The sequence below is a fragment of the Lissotriton vulgaris genome, chromosome 12 (assembly GCF_964263255.1).
Source record: "Lissotriton vulgaris chromosome 12, aLisVul1.2, whole genome shotgun sequence".
Classification (NCBI taxonomy): domain Eukaryota; kingdom Metazoa; phylum Chordata; class Amphibia; order Caudata; family Salamandridae; genus Lissotriton; species Lissotriton vulgaris.
Window position 1 is genome coordinate 262886483 of NC_141700.1, and position 17502 is coordinate 262903984.

At 46.4% G+C, this 17502-nt stretch overlaps 1 protein-coding gene across 8 annotated transcripts in view; it reads left to right on the forward strand.

Annotated features, from left to right (window-relative positions):
* KIFC3 (kinesin family member C3) overlaps positions 1-17502 on the forward strand; it is a 422885-nt gene that overhangs the window by 358566 nt on the left and 46817 nt on the right. For all 8 annotated transcript variants that reach the window (XM_086945003.1, XM_086944997.1, XM_086944996.1 and 5 more), the window contains 4 exons: positions 10774-11013; positions 13728-13901; positions 13991-14138; positions 14378-14508. In XM_086945003.1, the coding sequence (XP_086801129.1) occupies positions 10774-11013; positions 13728-13901; positions 13991-14138; positions 14378-14508 (693 nt within the window). The remainder of the gene's footprint in view (positions 1-10773; positions 11014-13727; positions 13902-13990; positions 14139-14377; positions 14509-17502) is intronic.

Below are 17502 nucleotides of genomic sequence, written 5' to 3' on the forward strand. Positions count from 1 at the left end.
AACACTCAATTGCAAAATTCAGTAATCATAGTGGTCCTCCCTTGGTCAGTGTGTTGTAGCACAAGAGGAATCTGATCATGGATGATATTAGTCCGTTTGTAAGGCACCGACCTGAATCTGTTCTTCCTGATGTGTCTACACTGTCAGAAGTTAGGAACTGCACTACATTCAGTTCTAAATAGGGACAGAGATTCCCACAAATCCATTAGTCGAGATAGTCGAGCTCTTCTAGCAGTAGAAATAAGTGGGTGGTTCAGAGCATTCATTTAGCTCCTCTGCAGAAGCAGTCAGTGCAGGTTGTCCGTTCCACATGTAAAGGTTGGAAATGTCTGACACTTGTAACTGTGACAGATATGACAGGACCCTGCCAGTGGCTACCAACATTTTTTGAGAAGGGAGACTGTTAGTAGGTGAAAAACTAAACATTAAGGGAACATTGAATCTGCAAACTGCTGTGTATATTCTGGCATCAAGGCAGAAGCGGACAAATCACTTGACTCTACCACCACCCTCTTATGGTCCGGGTGTCCTATCCCTCTGCTTTCTGGTTAGTATGCATTGGTCCACCACCACAGATACCAACATCTATGGGCGCTATACAGTGATACATGCACAATATGTCGTTTGGGAGGGGGGTCAAAGAGTGTTGTCATGCGATGTTTACTATTCCACGCTTACCTCAACTGGGAAGCCAAAGACTCTTTATAGTCTTAAGCTGCCATCATAAGAGCCATCATTGTCCACAAGGATAAATAACAATATAGTGTCTCTACCTCTCACCGGGCTCCACTCTACTTACACCGTGCATGGCCGCTTTACACAAGCCGCAAGCATGAGGGCCAGTGATAAATATTGAGGATCCGGATAGTACATGTATTCAACCAAATCCATCAGAAATTACCTGATGGTAAGCAGTGTCCCATACATTCAAGACAATAATGGCTAAAAACGCAACCCTTTGGCTGAAGAGGAGGACTACAACACACCTTAGTGGTCCAGAGTGATGCGTAGTTGCTCTACATTTTTAATAAAAGGCAACATTTGTTTGTGGTACACAGTTCTTTTGAAATTTAAAAAATGTGTGCATTTTAGATGAAAAACACGCAAGAGTTGGGGGCGTGGCTTGGACGGCGGTGGAAATGGCTGCCTAAAACAGTCACTCGTCTCACAGGAGGGCGAATTTTCCATACCCAGGAGATTAAACTACACGTCTCATCCCAGCTTTTAAGGATTACGGACTTGCATACCTTCCAGCACTCCCAGATGCCGGTAATTGATTCGAATGTCGTGTTCGGAGGTTTTAAGCTTTGAAAAACGGACAGCCCCAGACTCTCTGCTGAGCCCCAATATGGCACCGACCCATGCCGACCTTTGGCTCTGATCACCCACACTTTGGACCCCTGCATACATGACAATCGTGCGCACTGACATCCCCTCCTCACACACCTAAGGTGAGCGTTTCACGAATGCAAGTTCCCAAAGTTAAAAGGTTAAAAGACTCACTCGTCTCACCTCGCGCTTCTTATGCCTGAACCCGTAATGGCGGAGGAGCGGCTGCGGCGCTGCAGTCTCCCTTATAATCCGAGCTTGAGGGAGTGAACTTGTCCTCATGCTTCCTTGATGAACCACCGGGTGGAGTGCCCTGCTTCCTCCCTTCTGCCTGCACCCCAGCGCTCACCCAGCTTCAATCATCGCTGACGCGACATCGGCCAACCTGACTCTAAAATGGAGGCGGGGGCAAAAGAGCGCGAAAGCTAGACGCAAGACATGAGAGGCGGGAGGTTTGAGGCTTGGGAGTCGCTGTGGGCTGCTGCCAAAACTTGCAATTTGCTGATATTGCATACAACCATACTCACAGGAGGTGTAACGCTAAATGGAGTCTGCTGTCACTACTACACACAGCCTGCACCAAGAAGCTAGCTATTGAAAATCATTCCCTCACAACCTGCTGATAACCTGTTGAGGCACTGTGCGCTGGTTCTCAGCCATGGTGGGGACAGCGTGTGTGTCCCACCTGTGATCTGTGTCTTCCCCACATATGCGCTGGGTCGATCTACCTGTGACCTAACTGGGATCTAGCTACTTCAACAGGATCTCTATACGAGCTACACACCCAGGATAGCAACCTTCCAACCTCAGCCAGGCGATTACTCCACTGTTGGCCAACAGCCCGTCTAGTCACAACTGGCTACCTGCCTCCTTCTGATTAGGCTCAAGCAATGTCATGCTGAACCTTCTTCACCTCTCACCGCTTTACCACCTGTGAGTAAGCACCCGACTACACAGTGTATCAAGGGAAGAGCCAATACCTCCAGTTCTGCCTCTTTGTATCCAGCGGTAGTGGGCTCACCATCAATGGCACCTCAACCTGCGGATCTAATCCTCACCTCACTTCCGGCCAAGTAAAATAGTGCGAAACGAACAGTTAACCGCACAGACAGGTACTCATTATCAAGTGCTTGCAGGGTAATCTCGCTTCACCTTGTCTCTTCTCATCTCCCCCTGTGTCTGACGACCCTACAAAGATGGCGGATAGAGACAACAAGAACAACAAGAAAGTAAGACCTGAACCAAAATTGTCTGAATCGCCTATCAAAGCTAAATCAGACCTGTCTAGTACATTAGACATGATACTTAAGAAATTGGCGGAAGTTCACGACTTGGCTAAATCCACGAAAGGTATCACCGATACCATGCAATTGGAACTCACAGCGATTTGAGCAAACACGAGCTCTATGAACAAAAGCATTAGTGAAGCAGAACAAAGGATAAGTGAAGTAGAAGACAAAACAACCCAATCGTCCAAAATAATACAACCTCTTCAGAGCACTACAAATGACCTCAAGCGTCAGAATGCTGAGTTAAACGGTTGTAATAGGAGAGGTAATGTACGCATCTTTGGTGGTCCGGAGGATTCAGAAAAATCGCAGAATCCTGTGTGGCCTTCCTTGAAGCATGGATCCCAACGGTCACAGGGATTAACTTTCACCACGGCCTAGAACTGGACTGGGCACACAGAATACCAACATTCATCTCCCAGGGAAAAAAAGGCCCTCATCCATTGATCTACAAACCACTCGGTTTTCAACACACTGAGGCCATTTTACAATTCGCCAGGAAACACCATAACATCACTTGGGAAGGTCACCGTATAATCTTTATTCAGGACTATTCCAAAGAGATTGTCGAAACAAGAAAAGGTTTCCTATCTCTGAGAGATAAACTGAAGGCAAAAGATATTCAATTCTCATTTGCAGGCCCGTCAAGGTTTAAGATTATAGACCATGGCAGACCACGCTTTTTCTCGAGCCCTCAAGCCCTTCCACGTCATCTGGAAGACTCACCTCCACAGTCCATGGACTCTTATAGCGGCTCTTCGAATAAACGGAAAACGGATACCCGCAATACTTCTAACCACTGACTGCTGAATTGTTGCTCTGGTGAGCTATTGATCTTTCAGGAAGCGCACCATGCGGGCCTTTAAGCATGACTTCCTGACATAGATTGTCCTGGCTATAAGCTGTACCATTTAGTCCTAGCTAATTAGCATTGTCCAGTGTATTGGTTCACTCACCATGAGTAGTTATGTTCTTTAATAAGATACAAGGTCACTTTTTCAAAATTGTTCAATACTTTCAGAAACCTTTCACATGTGTTTTAACATACTTGAGCCCTACCTGAGCTCCATGTATTCTAAGTACCACATATGTTTCTGGGTGCAGCGACTCGTTAGATTTCAAGCGGTAAAGCTGGTTTCCTGACATCATGCTGCTTCACTCCTCATAGGTAATCCTCGTATGTGTTCATTCTTTCTCAACAGGCTCAATGGGGTTAAAAATTGCTAACATTCTAAAATGTTGAAAATGCTCATAGTTGATATGTTATATTTGAGACAGGTCTGAGCCTCACCTAGGTGCTCTGTACTGCGTACGTTATGTTACATACTTTAGCACAGTTACACTGAGATCACTCAGTACATATGCTTCTCCTGTTGAATTACTATCCTACTACACATTCCTGTGTTGACCCCAGACGGTACTGCCGTCGCAGCTCCTAAGATCGAACTCTTAGGGTGGGAGGAGGGATGGGAGGGGAGGTAGAGTGTGGGGGTACAAGGGTAATGGGGGGAGGGTATATGGGGTTATGGGGTAAATGTACTTTTGGTTGTTTCCTTATTGTTTCTATTATCTCTTTTGTCACTCACTGCCCAGACTTCAAAGGCAGTATCGTATGCAACCTATTCATCATACTATCCCAATAATGATCACCACAGGTTGGCTTTCACAAGATGGTTTCTCCAGTTGATAGTTCCCAGGCATTTAATACACACCCCTTCTGCGTTTCACATTATTCCTATAGTTTACACAGCTGCACCCGCTGTAAGCCGGCCACTTCCCTTGCGACATGTAACGGTTAGATGACTCAAACCAAAACCCTGGCAGAAAGCCTCAATATAGTTTCCCTAAACGTCAAGGGTCTTAATCACCCAGTTAAGCGTAGAAAAGTCCTTGACTATTTGTCAAAATCCAAAGGAGATATCATCCTCATGCAGGAGACATAACTTTCAAAAGAAGATCCTGAGTTCATTAAGCAGCATTGGATCTCGCACACCCTTTGTTCCCCAGCCGTCCACAAGAAGAGGGGGTGATCACACTAGTCTCGAAAAAGTCAAACATTTCCATGATCTCACACACTCAAGACAATAATGGCAACTGATTGTTGCACATCTAATGAGATATGATGACCCTATCTAAGTGGTAAACATTTACGGGCCAAACTCTGATGTCCCTGAGATCTGGGAATCTGTCTCATCAACAATAGGGGGCATTCCCCAAGATGAGCTCTTGATAGTTGGCGGGGACTTCAATCTCCCCCTAGACCCCCTTCTGGATCGCCAATCTAAATGCACATATCACCCTTCACGTTCCCATGATATACTTAACCGTCTCTGCTCCAAATATAATTCACGCGACTCATGGCGTCCACAACACTCGGACGGTAGAGCTCATACATTTTATTCGGCTCCCCCCAATTCTTACTCAAGAATTGACTACATACTAATCTCCAGTCCCTTCATACACCTTATAGAAGAAACAGACTTAGCACCCAAACTGGCCTCGGATCACTCCTGTATCAACACTAAACTCGCAGGTTCACGCTCTCTCCTCCTCCCGAAACGATGGCGTTTTAATGAGGACATTGTTTCCGAACCTGAAAACAATAAACGAATAGAAAACGCCATCCGTGAATACATTGCATTGAATGACATACCTGGCTCGGACACATCTGTTGTGTGGGATGCACTTAAAGCCACAATTAGGGGTGTCAATATTGGTGTCAGAGCACAAACAAACAACAAACTGAACCTCAAACTAGAAACTCTTGAGAGGGACATCAAGACACTGGAACTCTCCCATTCAGCCGACTTAAACAATAACTCCACTCTAGACCTTCTCACTAAAAAGAAGTATGAATACAATGCAATCATGAGCAAACGCGCTGGGGTATGAATAAATAAATTCAAAGCACTGAAATTATGCGAGGGTAATAAGGCAGGGAAATAGCTCGCGTCTTACCTCAAACACAAACAAAAACAATTCAACATAGGTTCAATTAAGGATTCCACCAACAACATCCATACCTAGCAAAACAACCTCCTAAACACCTTCCAATCTTTCTACGAAGACCTCTACAAAAACAAGATAGCGTTCAACCCAGAGGCGTGCACCAATTACCTAAACTCGTTAGACCTCCCTAGACTTTCTTGATGAGGACAGTTCCAAGTTAGGTTCCCCCAAATGGTCATGGAAATCTCCTCCTCCATTAAAACCCTTAAGAGCAATAAAGCTCCAGGCCCTGACTGCTTTTCGGCCAGCTTCTATAAGGAGTTTGAGGGAATTATCAGCCCTGTATTACTAAACCTGTTCCAGTCCTTTACCATAAAGGGTGGTGTCACTGATTCAATGAGTGAGGCCACCATAATTGTCACCTCGAAAGAGGGGAAGGATCCTCTCCTAACAAAAAACTACCGCCCAATCTCGCTCATTAATCTAGATTGCAAGTTATACGCAAAAACCCTAGCCAACAGACTCAATGCAATCCTCCCTAAATGAATGAGTAATTCTCAAGTGGCGTTCCTTAAATACCGCATGTCCAACGACAATACGAGACTACTTTGCCATGTTTTGGAAAATGCCAAAAGAACAGCCACTCCCTCCCTTGCCATCACCCTGGTCGCAGAAAAAGCGTTCAACAGAGTGTTGTGGTCCTTTCTAAAACAATGTATGCAATCTTTAAACCTGGGGAAACCCTATATTGACATGGTAATGGCCCTTTATTCCTCCCCGTCCACCCGAATTGCCATAAATGGCTCTCTATCCAAACCTTTTCCCTTAGAACAAGGGACCAGACAAGGTTGCCCTGTTTCACCAGCTCTATTCCTCCTGGCCCTCGAACCTCTCATTGCTGATATAAAACGAAATGTTAATATCAAAGGCGTGGTATTTGGTGAGACGCGAATAAAATTGGCCGCATAGGCGGATGACATTTTGGTGGTCACTGAACAGCCTGACTTCTCCATCGATGCCCTTATGACCACCATAGAAAATGACTCCCTCCACTCTGGCTACAAATTGAACCGGGATAAGTCTGAGGTTAAACCTCTGAACATACACGGTACCAGAGACATGCTGGCCAATTCAGGCCTGTCCTGGCAGACCGGTTTCATTAAATACCTCGGAATTGAATTTGGTAGTACCCTTCTTGAAATCCTTCAGCGTAACGAAAAAATCACCTTAGAGAAAATTAAAACTCATCTCGATAGATGGTGTCCTCGCTTCATAACTTGGTGGGGGAGAATTGAGACCATCAAGATGATGATCTCCCCACTAGTGAATTACCTAATCACTATGCTGCCCCTTACTTTATCCCCAGACTTTCATCACAAACTAGATGCCACACTCGCCAATTTTCTGTGGAAAGGGAAATGAGCACGAATTAGCATAAAGAAACTACGTCTGGACAAATCTCTACGGGGGTCAACCTAGCGGACTTCCAACTGTACTAAACTGCATTTCTCTCCAAGCAGGGCTCTTATTGGCTGTCATCTCCTGCCGATTATAATCCTGTTTGGTTAGAGATAGAAAAAGCCCTTCTTGGGAATATTGCCACGGCGGCTGCTTTGTCTGAACAAAGTCACCTGCTCAAAGCCAATTTTTCGGAACACGAAAGTCGCCCTTCTAAAAGTAGATAAACTACTAGATACCACCATCCGACACTCTCGATGGGAGTCGATATGGCATAACCACACCGTGCTATACAAGGGCAAACCACTATGAAATGACCTCTGGATTAAAAAGGGTTTTTTTCCCACACCAACTATATGAGGGTTCATACACTCTCTCTTTCAAGGATCTCCAATCCAAGTATAATCTTGACCCACTTGAATTTTATAACTTCCTGAATGTAAAGGCGGCGATCACCAGGTCAAAACTCTCTGCAAGCCCTCCCTCTCTCCCGTCCTACCTCTCGAGACTAAATAGGCTAGGTCACCAAGTGTCCTGGATCTATAAGCTCCTACGCCCGCAACATTCCAATTTTAATAAGCATCTCACACAGTTCTGGGAATCACACCCCTCTTTCCCTATATCAGACGTAGAATGGGCCAAAACCTGGGAATCTAGCATGCAACACAAAATCAGCACTACACTATCCCAGGCAAAATTTTGGCTACTCCTTAAAGCTTTCTGGACACCAGCACGTCTTTTCGCTCACATCAGAGCTGATGTATTTTGTTGGAACTGTAAGTGTGCCGAAGGGGACCTTAAACATCTTATACTCCATTGTGAGTGCGTGGTCCATTTTTGGGATAAAGTCTTCGAATTCTCAATAAGGTCTTCTCTTTCTCCCCACCCAGAGAATTGCCATACCTAGTCTTTGGTTTCCTCAAAGCCACGTCCCTCGATGACAATGACAGGACCTTACTAGACCTACTCCTCATGGCTGCTGTAAAAGTGGTTCTCAATAATTGGAAAGATGAGCGAGGAGCCTAGCGACGAACGAAGATGGCCGCTTAAGCTCTCGGCTCCGCCGACCTCCTCCTGCTGCTTGAATATCCTGCTACAAATCCTGCTTTTTCGCCTCGTCCCCGTGTGGGTGACCTGTTGCTGATACTGGCGGTGTGGTCCTGGGAAACTTACGACCCGGATTGCCGGAGTTACATCGAGTGGAAGTTCTTGGCCTAACGCTGACCGAGAGCCGGGACCTCGAGTACTGACACTGCCAGGTTGCAGTGCAACAACGGCGGCCAGGGGACCCAGACACGGTCCGGTCGATAGAAGTGGAGAGCAACCTGCCCCTGGACTGGTGGCGAGCCTGCGGTTCTACCCGCATTGGGGAGGTGTAATGATCCTGTGAGTGGCTGAGTGGCCGGGGGTTCCCTACTCGGCGTTCCCTTCCCGCCGGGGTGGGGCCCCCGTCCGAGAGGCCCTATCGCTGCTGGACTGTGTGCCTCCTGCCCCCGCCTGCCCTCATCGCACTTCGGTCCCGGGGAGAATCGGGTGACCCGAAGGGCGCACTGATGTCTGGAGTCGATCAGTTCGCGGCGGTGCGGGGTGAAGAAGAGCCATCATTGCGAACCGTGATGGCCGCCATTCAGGGTCTGTGCTCCTACATGGTTGCTCTTTCACATAAGTCGATTGCGGATGCCACGGAAACTGCCCGATTGCATAATGACTCTGATCTGTCTGGTCCCCTTAAGCGAGCCGTTTCCCCGACTTTGATCCCGGAATCTACGACTCGAGGCCCATCTAGTGTCGAAGCATGGATAGCAATGTCTGTACCGCAGTGTGCGGCTGAATCCGCTGCCATGGTGTATCGCCCGCCCACGTTGAAAAGTCCGCCTGTGGTCGTGTTCACGAGCTCGTCCCCCAATGACTTTATTGAAACTGTGACCCGACGGAAACAGCGAACATCTATCTATCGTGTGAGCTGTGCAGTGTGGTGGAGTATGGGACGGTCGGGATCTGGTCGTACCGTGGCGAGTGTCATGGCGGCTGAGGATTGTGGTGGACTGTGGATATCTGTTGGACTCGCCGCACAGATTCGTGGACTGACTGGACTTTTGATTTATCCTGTGAATAGGCGGATGCGGTGTGCGGAACTCATGGTGAACACTCGTAGAGGTCAAGGGTGAGACTGGTGTTCGACTCGGATGCTAGGGGTTTGTGAGGGACCCGAGATCCGCCATTTTCTTGTATTGGGGGCGGGGCGGTGCAGGACGTCTTTCCTGGGTTCTACCGAATCTACTTTGCTTTGTTGCTTATTGTTTAAGGACCAGGACTGTACGTCGCAGGAGGGGGGCAGTGTGACCGGGAATGTGAGATTCTCCTCCTCCCTTAACTTTTCTTTTCCTTCTTTCTCTGTGTTTCCTTCCTTTATAAATCTCTTTTCTACTATATTTCGGGTTTTTGGTCGCTGGGCGATAGGTACGCTGCTAGGGGGGTAGGCCATAGCCATCTGCAGGGGTACAGGGTGGGGGGTAGGGGGTGGGGTATTTTTGTTTTTCCGTTCTCTGTTTCTATGGCCTTTTTCTCTTTTTTTAGTTTGACTGGACTTTCCTTTTTCCTGTCTCCCTGGGTTGGGGTCAGTGTATCGGGTTACTGTTTGGACTTTTTGGGCGGTGCTGGGACTGTGGCCGCTCAGCCTCTCCTGTCATTGGATTCATCGGGTGGGGCATTAGTCGGGAGTCTTCAGAACTGTATGCTTGCTTATACTGTTCGCTTAAAAATGTGGGTGTCTCTGCAGTTGGACACGCTTCCCTGCCCGCCTGGTAATTGTATCTACTTTAGATCCCGTAGCCGGCCCCCTCCTGTTTTCTTTCCTCTCTCTTCTTTTCGTTAACATATGGAACTGTATTACGTATTTACCGTGTATATCCTGTTTTAATTTTAAAAATTGACCTCTCTTATCCTGAGCAGCTCTCCTAGGTGTGCCGAGACAGTTTGATGCTCTAATTTTGCTGCCATGCCTCCGGGATGTTTGGCTGAATAGCTGTGTGCACCCTTTTCTAAATAAAGGTCTTCCAAAAATTAAAAAAAATAATAATAATAATTGGAAAGATACCCGAAAATCTAACTTTGCCTGCTGGCTAAATTGGGTAATCAATCTTCGAGGCGCTGACAACCTATCTCTTCAGCACTCACCTTGGCGTCCCCCTCGGAGGCGAATCTGGATCACCCATGACAACTACTTTAGTGCTCACAAACCTCCATGAGCCTCCTGCATGCACCCTCGACCCAGCTCTCCTTTTCTGCATTCTAGACCGGCTGGTGCCTCCCTTTCTACTTAGCTGGTTACTAGGCAGTCTAGTCAGAAGCTTCATCAACCTGTGGACCAACTTACTGATACTACTGCTCCTACTGTCACGATATGTACTTTCAATCCCATGACTTCCTTAGTTATTTACTTTGTGTTATGTTATGTTAGGCTACTGATTATTTGTACTTATTGTCTTCCATTCCATTGTCAATGCTATAACCATTATTTTAATTCCATGTATCACAACCATTTATTCGTTGCTTGTATGTACCACTGATATACGCTTGTTGACTTTTTTTCCTTTTTGTTTCTTCTGAAACTACCAATAAAAACTTTTGAAATAAAAAAAAAACGCAAGCGTTGCTGCACTGAAGAGAGAAACAAGCTGATTGTTTTGGTTCCTATGACTACCTTGCTTCTGTATTTATGGTTTGTTCCATGGTTTCCCTCTTGTAGGAGAACGCACACCTGAGGCAGCAGCAATACCAGGGGCAGCAGGAGGCAAAGGAGCGACAGGCGCGCCTTGCTGAGGTTGAGCTGGAGTTGCAGCAGAGGAGCAGGCGCCTCTCTGAAGTGGAGCTGCAGCTGAAGGAGACCCAGAGGAAGCGAGAAGAGACTGAAGAGATGCTCAGCCAGCAACTTAAAGAGTGCCAGCAGACCATTGCAAGCGTAAAAGCCCAGCCCCCACAGATAAAGGTGAGACCCGACCTGCAGCCCCACCATGAAAGGCTTCAGATACTCTCACAGCCCCACTTATAAATGTGACAATGCATGTGGAACCGCACAAGTAGAAGTGAGGGCACACTTGCAGCCCTCACAGGTAAAGGCAAGAAGACACCTGTGGGAGTGAGCCTTTTCAGGGGCCCACTGGTACAGGGGTTCACCCTTCTTTGTCCTTAAGTCCTTAGACTAACAAAATAGAGATTGGCACAGAAGCTGTAATATCAAGGAAAATAAATGTATTAACCTCTCATGAGGGAGACTACTTCAATACTGTACCCTCAGGCCACTGTAGGAGGTAGTTCATGCAGTGCAAAAACCATGGGCCTTTTATGGCCAGTTTATAGCGGAGTACGCATGAAGACTCAAAAAGAGGCAGTACAAGTATACACAAGAATAGCCATTCACATATATGGACAACTGGAAACTACTTAGTCAACAGAGTGGGAGGAGTAACAAAACCCTTACATCAGTTGGAATAGCCTGACAGTTATATTCTAAAACCGGTGTATTCTAGCAGCTACAGGCCTTTCTGATCATACATTGCTCTGGCTCAGTGCTGACGGAGTTAACTGTAACTGATGACTCAAGCAGCATAGAAAAGCAGGCAACAGTGAAGAAGAAGCACATGGCGAGCTCATGGCTAACTTAAAATGGCTGCCATAACCAAAATGGCTTCAGCTCATGCTAACAGCGATTTCTGCTAGTTTCAACACTCCTAAAGCCATCGCAAAGACGGGCATAAACATGCTCAGAACCATCAAAGGGCAAGGTGAGAACGTATTCAAAGTCCCACCAGATAAATGTGAGGAAACGTGTAGCTCCCGCAGGAAATGCTGAGAATGGACTTTTGCAGCCCCACAGATTAAGGTGAACCCACCCAGATATAGGTAGAAGTAAACCCTGCGAAATACACACACACAGCCTACATAACGGTATAGACATGCCTACAACTTCATATGTAAAGATCCTGGCCAAGCTTAAGAAAGACTTTGCTGTGACTTACTGTTTGAGAACCACCAGCTTACTCCTGAAATCAGGGGCAAGCCAGAAGTAATGCAAAAGTAATTCACTCGTACCTGCAGAAGACTCATAGCGAATTGGGCCAAGAGCTTGTACGAAGGCAAGACCCTGCACATAAAGGCATTTTCACAGCTCATGGGTACAAAGATGAGCACATTCTCTCAGCATGGCGAGATCCGGGGCACAAAGCTCCTACAGGTAAATGGAGGAGGCACTCTGCTCCTATACATACAGGTGTGGGCACATTGCGGAACATGAAGTAACAAAACGTGTATGAAAGAACAGATGAAGCTTAGCATTCGCACACAGCCTCCACAGATGAAGGTGAATATGTGCTTGCAGCTGCTATTGTTGCATGTGAGGATCCATTCATTCACAACTTACATAAATCAATGCGAGGCCAAATGTACTGGCCCTACGTGTAAATGGGAGGCCTCGCTCATCCTGTATAGGAAAAGATGAGGATAGACCTGCAGCTTTTCTAGATACATGTGAAGATGTACTCGAAGTCCCCTGCAAATGGCAGCCTTGTGACTAAGGGCATATTAGGTAAGACTCTCCTACAGTTCTTGACTACCTTTTATGTGGGGCAGCGTGGTATATCACCATTTGAGTGAAGGATGCAATATCAGACTGTGTGTGTCAGTGTCATAATCCCACTTCATTAGCTATTTGTTTTTGATTGACCGGTAACCAAGAGGCGTCGGGTGTTTCATAAAGTGTCACGGGAAAGTTAAAGTTGCCAAACGTGTTTTTTTTTTGTGTTTTTTTTTTGCGGGAGATTAGTGTTTCAGAGCTAAAGAAAATTAACCAAGAAACTAAATTCACTGTAAAGTGTAATTGGGTGAAGATCAATACGCCCAGTTTTGCTAGGGGGATTGAGACTTCTCCTATCCCAACGTCACCCAATGCGCACCCTTCTGAGTTTTTGTGCATAGTTTCTTGTACTAAAGTTGCTGTGAAAGAAAAGCTTGGTTTCTCATCACTTGCATGTTTGAATTTAAAAGGAGCACCGGCCTCTCGTTGTCCGATTTTGGCCTGAAATAATACACAAAATGGTATTGGTCAAAATCTGGGGTTTGTGATCGCTCGGTCCCATCTTGTCTGATGTTAGTCTGTGAGCGGAGCACAACCCTCATCCTTTCAGCTATTTAAGTGAATCATGGTGCTCTGAAATCTTAAAATGATTATATGCAAGGGAACAGAAGGCTTGCTCAGTTCTCTTGATCTCAGTTTTTAAGAGAGCACATCAATTTATTTGGTAATCGTCAAGGAGAGCAAAGAGCCTTCGCCTTGCAGTCCTGCCAAGAAGTGAATCTTTGGTTATGGAACAAGCACTGTTAGAGTCCTTGAACTGCAGATGTTGGATGCTCTGTACAAGCACCAAAGACTAGGCTCTTTGGTGGCAGGCTTTACGTGTTGCATTACTAGGCAGTCCAGCTTGCGGGCCTGTAGGACAATCCAAACATCTGTGAGGAGCAAGTGACTTGCAGGTGCTTCGGTGCTGCTCTGTAGGAACGGCAGAGGGCTTGTAGCACACTTGATCCGTCTAAGAGAGAAACACATGCCCAATTGCTGGTGTGTAGAATAGTCCTAACTGCTGCATTACTTGTGTGCAAGAGGAGCACAAGAACTAGATTGTGATGCCTTATTGTAATTTCTTGCAGTACATCGTCAAGACGGTAGAGGTGGAATCATCCAACACCCAACGTGCACTTTGCGAGGAGCAGGCACGGTCACAGCTACTGCAGGAGCAGGTGTCCATGCAAAGGCAGGTGTTGCGAGAAATGGAGGAGCAGCTGCGCGGAGCCCAGCAAATGGCTGCCAGGCTACGAGGCCAGGTACTGAATGGGAAGCGGGGGACAGAGTATGAGAAACCCCCACATTTCTGAAGCTATTCCATGTATCTGATGCTTAGCACTTGTTTTAGATCCAGATGTACGAGGCGGAACTTGAGCGAGCACACGGGGAGATGGTGGAGGAGATGCAGTCCATGGAAGCGGAGAAGAATCGTGCCATTGAGGACGCCTTTGTAAGGGCACAGACTGAAATGAAATCTGTGCACGAGAACCTTGCAGGTAGGTGGTGGCTGCATGGCGTCTCTTGCTTATTTGGCGCAGTGGTGTTCGAAAGTGGCATGAGCCAATCTACGTAGGAGTAGCAGTGATCCATGGCTCGGATCAGTGCTTGGTGTTTTTGGAAAATTGGTGTGTTCCTGATCTGCAAGCTGGAGGTTGCTACACTATATAAATTAGACAAAACTGTTTTTGGCTGTAGGTTCTTTGGTTCGTTTACAGCTTGCTGTTTTGTTCCACAGGGGTGCGGTTTAACCTCCTCTCTCTCCAGCCAGCCTTAAAAATCCTCACCACGGATTACAATGGTCTAAAGCGACAAGTTCGAGACTTCCCCAACCTGTTGCAGGAGGCTCTGAAGAATGCGCGAGAGGAGGTGAGTGCTGCAGTAGATCCCAGCCGCTGACCTAGGAATCTTTAGTTTGTTCTTCATTAAATCCTCCACCCTCTCCATAACTGGGATGTTGTAGCAGGACTTGCAGCCTTGGTCAGCAGATTTTAATGGAAGTTCAAGCATTTACGTATTATTTCAGTGACTTATAAATTGAGCCCTGAAGTGATATCTTACAGGTTTATTCAGTGTGTTTTCAGGTGCCCCATTCTTTACAAATGGTTACTTCCGTTAGTGGAGTTGAACCTCACCCAAGCCTCAAAAGAACTAAATCTAGGCATCATTTCTCATGGCAACCTAATGTTAGTGGTACAGGTCAGCTCGTTGGTGCCTAGATCTACCAGCTCAGCTCTCTAAAGAGATACCCTCTTACCTTATTCAGGACCTTAAATACTGGTCTTGTGGTAGGAGCAGCAGTCTCCTTCTGTCCGGACTGCTCCCATGCCCTGTGTGTAGGTGAATTAACATCGTTCTTCATAAGTTCCAGAAGGCCCTAAATGCAGACTGGTGATCGGCCTCTCTAAAGGAGTGCAGGTGACCATAACTCAACATGCTGTGATTCTTACCAAATCAGTCTCCCAGTGTCTAAAAAATGTATCGCGTAATCTCAATCTTTTGGAAAGTGCTCTATGGTGCTTGGCCTAAGTTTGCCTTATATGGTCGACATTTGTTCCAAGTCCAGGAAAACCCATTGGGCAAGTGAATAGGACAATTTTTACTATTTGCATCAAGTATTGTTCACATCGGCGTGCTGCCTCCCAGCCGCTTCAGAGATTGGGAAACCAAAGTAACACAATAACAAAATTATAGCAGTATTAGGTTAATCCAGATATCGCTGGTGTCAGTAAGGCAGTTGAAACAGCATGGCAGTGAACATGAATGCCTTCACAAATATATAGTGATCGAACAACCCCCTATTCAATTTCCACTTTTTAAAATTTATTTTTGAAACTGTTGGCATCTAGGAGCGGATCTGCAAGCCAGAGCCTGACTAGGTTTGTCGGATTAGGGCGGGTTTCTTCCACACACAGCAGTATTTACTGGGTGCTGTAAATTCCTCCTAATCTGAATTTTCATATTGGAATGAAGGTATATGTGGAATTTGTACATAATGTACCATGATCCTCATGGATTCTTTTTGCCTTCTTACAGGATATTTCCCCTAGTTGATTTCTGCAGAACTGGGAAAAAATGTGGACGAGAAGTGTTTACTACAAAACACTGAATTCCGATTCTTGTGTTGGCTTTTGCTTCAGTAGGGAAGGAATTCTACTCCCGACTTTGAATCGGCACCCATATTGTTAGCCCATTTGAGTGAGAAGTAGTCTTTTTTTAACAATGTCTTGAACGAGTCTAACCATTCGTGCTCAGACGGCCAGGTGTCACATCTGGCAGAAACAGAACTTGAAAACCGATGAATACAGAGCCTCTGTGACGACAGAACCCTGTCTAGATGGGCACCGCAGGGTTCAACCGGACCACTCTACCAAGCTCTGAAGTGATCTGGAATAACTGACCCAATAACACGGGCAGGTGGCAATCACTTGTCGAAACTTCCATTCCAGAGATTCTTGTCCCGCCCACATTCCTCTGAGTCACTCGTAGTTCCAAACACCTAGTCTTCGTAGCAGGGCACGGGCCGGGAGTACTCCACCTCCTCCCATGTATTGGGAAATACCTCCCCGAGGGGTGCGGAGACCTCTGCTCGACAGTTTTCATGCTCTCTTTAAGTACGCACTTTGTTGGCAGTTTAATATGTAGGCAGAGCTTTTCCACTCAGCGAATGCCGGTGCTTTTATGAACTGCTCTCAAGCATTTGCTTTGGGGCTGCATCGGTTTGAAGCTAGGCCTACTGTACTGGTTTAAATGAACCTTATATAGGTCTAACTCCACATCACCGCTGTAAGGGTTCAGTACCGGGGTAGGTCTGTACGTCTTGGTAAATAAAGCATGGGATGTATACAGATGCAGGAGGGAAGCTCTCTGCATCCTGGCCTGTGCATAGGGGACTGTAATTCGACGGTAGACTTCCCTCCCCTTTAAAGGGTTTCCTTGGAGTTCGTATTACCAAGGTTCTTTTATTAAACACATCCCTTTCATTTTCCTTCATGAGCAGAGAGGGTGATTTGGATCACTCCTGTGAAGTGGTATAACATTGTGCTTTGTCCTGCACAAGTGAAGAGCTCGTTGTCTGGCTGACCTGGAAAGACCAGCCTCTGCCGCAGTGTCTGGATGACCAGCCTCTGCCGCAGTGTCTGGATGACCAGCCTCTGCCGCAGTGTCTGGATGACCAGCCTCTGCCGCAGTGTCTGGATGACCAGCCTCTGCCGCAGTGTCTGGATGACCAGCCTCTGCCGCAGTGTCTGGATGTTACTAGTCACGTGATGGCTTTGTTTTAGCTTCTGTGCCTGGCTTGGAGGAGCCGTGTGGGTGATTAGACTTGGTTAATGAAGACGTGATGATCCCTTTGTGGGAACTCCTGGGGCAGCTTTCAGCCTTGCGTGCTGGAGGATAGGCCATTTCCAGATGTGTCTGTTGTAGTAAAGAGTGAATGTTTGTGATCTTTTCTCGAAGTCGATATTATTATCGGAGGCCCTCTTCTGGTCATTGGATGGTGTAGGACATGTATTTTTTTCTTTACAAGATAAGGAAATACATTCACTATCCCGCCAGTGTTTGTCGCAAAGTTGAGAGATGTGGTGAAGTGGCTTAAGGGATTGCAGTCCCAGGAGGCTGGCCTCTTGCCGGATAGGGTGCATGTATATAGGGCTGGAGGTCTGTATCCTTGATGATAAACTCGTTCTCGAAAGGGTTATGTTTTAGTTTTAATTTGAGTATTTTTAAGGGGCACTTTCAATTTCAGGAGGAATCTTTTGAGTTTTTTACTCTACAGTAGTGGTATTATTCAGTATATTAGAGCTGTGTGACTGTGTTCAGCTACTGCATACTCAGGCGAATGTATGGATATGTTGAAGAGGA